Raw genomic sequence first — 5,498 nt, forward strand, 5'->3', positions numbered from 1 at the left:
AAAAATATTAGTTAATAGGTAAAGACTATTTTAAGGAAACTTTTTTATTTGAGGCTAAAATTTGAAAGACACCCTAATTTGGATCTATTTTTGAGATTCATCCGTTTGGGACAATAGCGAAACTGGAGAATTAGATTTTTGGCAAAAAAATTATAATATTTATACATAATTGAAGTTATTTTTTTTGTGCTTAATTTTTTATATTTTGTATCAATTTAGTGAAAAATTTCTTACTTCTGACGCTAATTTAGAACCCACAAATGAGGAGTAAATTTCATTCATGGCCACTTAGCTTTGTATTTATTACGCAAAATTCACTTTTCTTTCATTTATTATACAAAAGTTATTTTACTTTGTTCCAGCCATAACAAAAGTCACTGTGAACCGAGTTTACAATAATCCCACCGAAAAAGTGATGTGACAATCTTAATTAATTCTTAATTTTAATTTAAAAGAATATAATATATTATCCGTACCTTGACCTTTTTTATATGTGTCCAGCACAATTTCTTTATGGTATATATAACGAAAGAATATCAATTTCTTAATAGATTAGGCTACCTAATAAAGACTATTTTCATAAAAAAAATCGGTTGATATTTTTATGAAACATTTCATAATATTGCATTAATCTACCAAAAAGGTGCATCGAAAAAACATAATAAAAAAAATAAATTATTCAAAACACATAAAATAAAAATATGTGTATAATATTATTTTCTTAAGATTATTTTAATTCTTTGAAGATAAATCAACATGCTAAATATAGTTTTAAAATTAAATCTTTTTAATTATGTCATCGAATAAGTATTGTTAAAATTTGTACAAATAATGTTAGTGATAATTATGTTAATAAACGTCATAAAATATAAGTGATTTAATAGATAGAATGAATTATTGAATATTTAAATTTTATATTTATTAATTAAATCAATTAAATAATATGTAATTTACTAGATACTGAATATTATAATGAAAACTTCTAAGAGAAACTGAATATTATAATGAAAACTTTTAAGAGAATTAACCGACTAGTAACAATTAAAAGCACAAAGACAAGCTCAATAAATAGAGTAGTTTATCATATTATTTTGATATATCAAATGCAACAGCCCAAGTGGCAAGAAAAGAAATGTATGAAAAACTAATTTTATCAACTACATATCACAATTCTAAAGGGAGAAAAGTAATTTTATCAATAGCATGTCACAATTTTAGAGGAAGAAAAGAAATTTTATCAGCTTCATGTCACAATTTTAGATGAGAAAAGCAATTTACCAATCAAATGCCACAATTTTAGAGGATTTTAAAAAATTAAAACTACCATAATCTTATCAACTACATGTCATAATTTTAGAGGAGATACAAAATTACCAACACATGTCTTAATTTTAGTGAATTTTAAGAAAATTAAAACTATCATAGTGTCATTGGGAGGACTACTAAATTTTGTATCCTCCTTTATATATAAGTATAATTTTAGTTTCATAAAAATATCAATCAATTTTTTTTTTATGAAAATAGTATTTACTAGGTAGCTAATCTATTAAAAAATTGGTATTCTTATATTATATAATCTATAAGGAAAATTAGATTGGATACATATAAAAAAGATCAAAATATGAATAATATATTATATTTTTTAAAATTAAAATTAACAATTATATAATGTTACCACACTATTTATTTGATGAATTTATTGTAAAATTCGATGATGACTAGAACAAAGTAAGCTAACGTTTGGAAGGTTGGTCTTAGAAGCGTGTCATCACCTTGTCCGCTAGGGTGTGGTTTACAACTATAAAATAAACCAAACCGTCCCAAATCTCTTCACTCGGATACCCGCTCATCCATCTATTTCTCCTATTATCCACCCTTCTTTCTTCTTGCATTTGCAACTGAAGAAAATTATTTCTTGCCTTTGCTTCTCTTATTTACAATCAAACTTTTCCTCTAAATTCTCATTCCCATTCTGCTCCCACAAAACAGAGTGAAAGAGAGAACACTGCCTTCTCTGTTCTTCATTTCAAGATTGTACTTCAACATTGTATTAACTCATCACTTGAACCAAATTTAGATAGAAACATTTAATCTTTCCCAGTTTCCTCAAATGGGGTTGTCTTAATTTTCGAGTTTGTAGTAAAAAAATGATTATGAACTTATCGTATTGTTTTGTAGGGTTGACAATGACTCAGCAAAATGTGGTAGTATCTGATCCCAAATCCGGTATTAATCTGACAATACCGGTGAAGGTACCAGTATCGATGAGCGTCACGACGGCAACTCAGAAGCCGACACCGGGGCCAGGGAGTTGTATAACAGTTTCAAGAAAGACACTTCTTGAAATCAATGGACATAATAGTGCTAGAATCAACTCTTGGGTTGAATCAATGAGAGCTTCCTCTCCTACTCATCACAAATCTACTCCTCTTTCAGATGACTTGAATTCTTGGATGGTAAGCTAAAGCAAAAAAAACATAAAAAAAAAATAAAAAAATCATGCAGTTATACAATAGTAGTAGTATTACACGAAGAAAAATGACCACCACATATATTTATGAATGCTTCTCTGAATAAATTATGGAAAATGTTCATAAATTATGGGACTTGCTCTGCAATTGCATAGTGACTAATTGATTGCGCCATTGTCAGATTAAACAATAAAAGTAGTTTGATGCACTAAAGCTTTCGCCATGTGTGAGGTCTAAAAAGGGTCGAATCAAGAGAGTTTTCTGATAATTGATGAATGAAACAGGTACAACATCCATCAGCACTAGATATGTTTGAGCAGATAATCAGTGCATCAAAGGGAAAGCAAATTGTGATGTTTTTAGATTATGATGGCACTCTTTCCCCTATTGTTGAGGACCCTGATCAAGCTTTCATGTCTGATGCTGTAAGTTTTCATCTTTATCAACTTTACTACAGTAGTTGTTTTTTTTTTGGTCATTAAAGAAAAATCATTTTCATTAATTATTAATCCATCCCACTTTGTTTGCATATATCAGATGAGAGCAACAGTGAGAAAACTTGCTAGATATTTCCCTACTGCAATAGTGAGTGGGAGGTGCAGAGACAAGGTATGCTTCTTTTCTTTTCTAACTTCAGTACATGGTGTTGTTTCTTTTCTCCTTTCCATTTTATGAAATGGGTCTTTTTTTTTAAAGAAAAACTTTTTGGTGATTGTATTGTTGTAGGTATACAGCTTTGTACGATTGGCAGAGTTGTACTATGCTGGCAGCCATGGTATGGATATAAAAGGGCCATCAAAGGGTTCCAAATACAAGAAAGTGAGTTAGCTTGTTATTCTACATTCAGAGCATCATTAGTTAAAACTAGCTAGAGCTATTTTTTCTAATCAATATTTATCCAAATTCATGTTTGAAATTTTCAGGGAGCTCAAACTGTTCTTTTTCAAGCAGCAAGTGAGTTTCTCCCTATGATTGATGAAGTTTATAAAGCACTTGTAGATATAACAAAGTCTACAGAAGGAGTTAGAGTGGAGAATAACAAGTTTTGTGCTTCTGTACATTTTCGTTGTGTTGATGAAAAGGTATAGGCCAGTCTAAATATTCTGTTACATAATCATTATTATTATAGATATTATATGGCCCATCAAACAAAGTATGAGTTAAAATAATATGGTGAATTTTTAACTGTTCCAACCTTTAAAAAAAGATCTGATTTGGGTTGTTGATGTAACAGAAATGGGGTGAACTAGCACAAGAAGTAAGATCGGTGCTTAACGAATACCCAAAGCTTCGGTTGACGCAAGGAAGAAAAGTTTTAGAAATTCGTCCAATTATTAAGTGGGACAAGGGGAAAGCTCTTGAATTCTTGCTTGAATCACTTGGTAAGTACTGTTTGTTTCTCTTATTTATTATTACTAGTATAGTAGTACTAGCTGTTCTTTGTTGTTGTTGTTCTTCTTCTTCATTGGAGACACAGAGACAAATAAACTGTTGATAATGAAACCCTAAAAAGAAAACAATTGTTTTGATACTAACTTTGATAATGAAACCTCTCCTCAATAGGATATGCTAATTGCACTGATGTCTTCCCTGTATATATCGGTGATGACCGAACCGATGAAGATGCTTTCAAGGTATCCTATGTTAATCTTGTATATTTAATGTTTTTATTTGTTGCTTTTTATGTTACTAATCATACATTAAATTTGGTTTATATAGGTTCTAAGTGAAAGAGATCAAGGTTTTGGCATTCTTGTGTCCAAAACTCCAAAAGACACCCATGCATCTTACTCTTTGCAAGAACCATCTGAGGTGAGAATTAGTTCAATACCAAAATAATCAAATTTTGGTTTCTCTAAAAAAAAAAAAAGGTGGAATATCAGTATATGTTTTAAAATAAAAATCTAAAAAAAAGATTGATTCATGAGTGATGTTGCAAATTAAATAAGTTAGATCCAAATCTTTCGTCTGTTATTATTGCCTCTTTATCTTCTTTTTCTTTTTCTAATTGATTTCACAGGTTATGATGTTTCTAAGACGCTTGGTGGAGTGGAAAAAGTAATCGTCACGAAGGCAGTTTAGAATTCGAAGACAACTTGAGGAGATAAAAGCATCTCTAGGGAATTAAGAATTGTCCAAAGTGTATATGGACTTAATGATGCATATAACGTATTTTCCTTTTTTCTTTAATCATGTATAACAAGGAAGTTCTAAAAGAAAAGGTGGAAAAAAAAAGCTTTTTCGGATCCTTTTCTGTTTGGCTTTAAGGCCTGGTACATCTTTGTAACTAGCTCTGTACAAGGGTAAATTGTAATTTACCAGTTTTACCTTATATTGGAAGTTCTCTCCAGACTCCAGCGCGCATTCTCTGTCTCTCTTTAAATATGTATATAAATTTACTAGTTTTACTATGCTCATGCTAGGCCCGACCCCAAATTCAATATATAAAAATAATAATTAAAATATTCAAATATAATTCACATTATTTTTTTTACTTTATAATTGACATGATCTAATGACGAACATGTTAAACATATATATTTGGGTTAATTTTATAATTACTAAAGTTCTTAATCACATAATTGGATATTTTTAAATAAAACTTTATTTATGCGGAAAAAAGTATTACCGAAAAATTAGATTATATCAAAAGGCCACAAGTAATTCAATATTTTATAAAATAACATGATTTAAAATATGTTAATAATAACAATTCGATGAAGATCATGAATATAAAATATTGATAGATATGTAATTTCTTAATTGCAGATAAAAATAAATTTATTTTAATATTTATTGAATTTCAACTTTATTCATAATTTCATGTGGCAAGACTTCTTGCAAAATTTAATTTTCTTTTCTTATACAACAAAATATTTCAATGACTTCAAGTATATATAAGAATAGTTACGATAGAAGTACTCAAATTAACTTAATAGTGATCTATAAGGATATTAAATAATAATTAAATTAAATTAATAAATTATTTCATTCGGTCTATTTGCTTATCGTGTTTATTTTTTTACG

General features: G+C 28.8%; 1 protein-coding gene across 2 annotated transcripts; it reads left to right on the forward strand.

Annotated features, from left to right (window-relative positions):
• The first annotated feature begins 1,809 nt into the window (after positions 1-1,809).
• On the forward strand, positions 1,810-4,828 carry LOC107851586 (probable trehalose-phosphate phosphatase J). 2 transcript variants are annotated; one of them, XM_016696655.2, is made up of 10 exons: positions 1,811-2,047; positions 2,179-2,456; positions 2,756-2,896; positions 3,009-3,080; positions 3,198-3,290; positions 3,395-3,553; positions 3,706-3,853; positions 4,035-4,105; positions 4,191-4,283; positions 4,492-4,828. In XM_016696655.2, exons 2-10 carry the CDS (start codon positions 2,187-2,189, stop codon positions 4,531-4,533), a joined length of 1,089 nt encoding a protein of 362 aa, XP_016552141.2. In that variant the 5' UTR covers positions 1,811-2,047; positions 2,179-2,186; the 3' UTR covers positions 4,534-4,828. The 2 variants fall into 2 exon arrangements, with proteins under 2 accessions (XP_047256359.1, XP_016552141.2); XM_047400403.1 differs by having other exon boundaries at positions 1,810-2,456.
• The last annotated feature ends 670 nt before the right edge of the window (positions 4,829-5,498 follow it).

This window comes from Capsicum annuum, chromosome 12 (assembly GCF_002878395.1).
Source record: "Capsicum annuum cultivar UCD-10X-F1 chromosome 12, UCD10Xv1.1, whole genome shotgun sequence".
Lineage (NCBI taxonomy): Eukaryota > Viridiplantae > Streptophyta > Magnoliopsida > Solanales > Solanaceae > Capsicum > Capsicum annuum.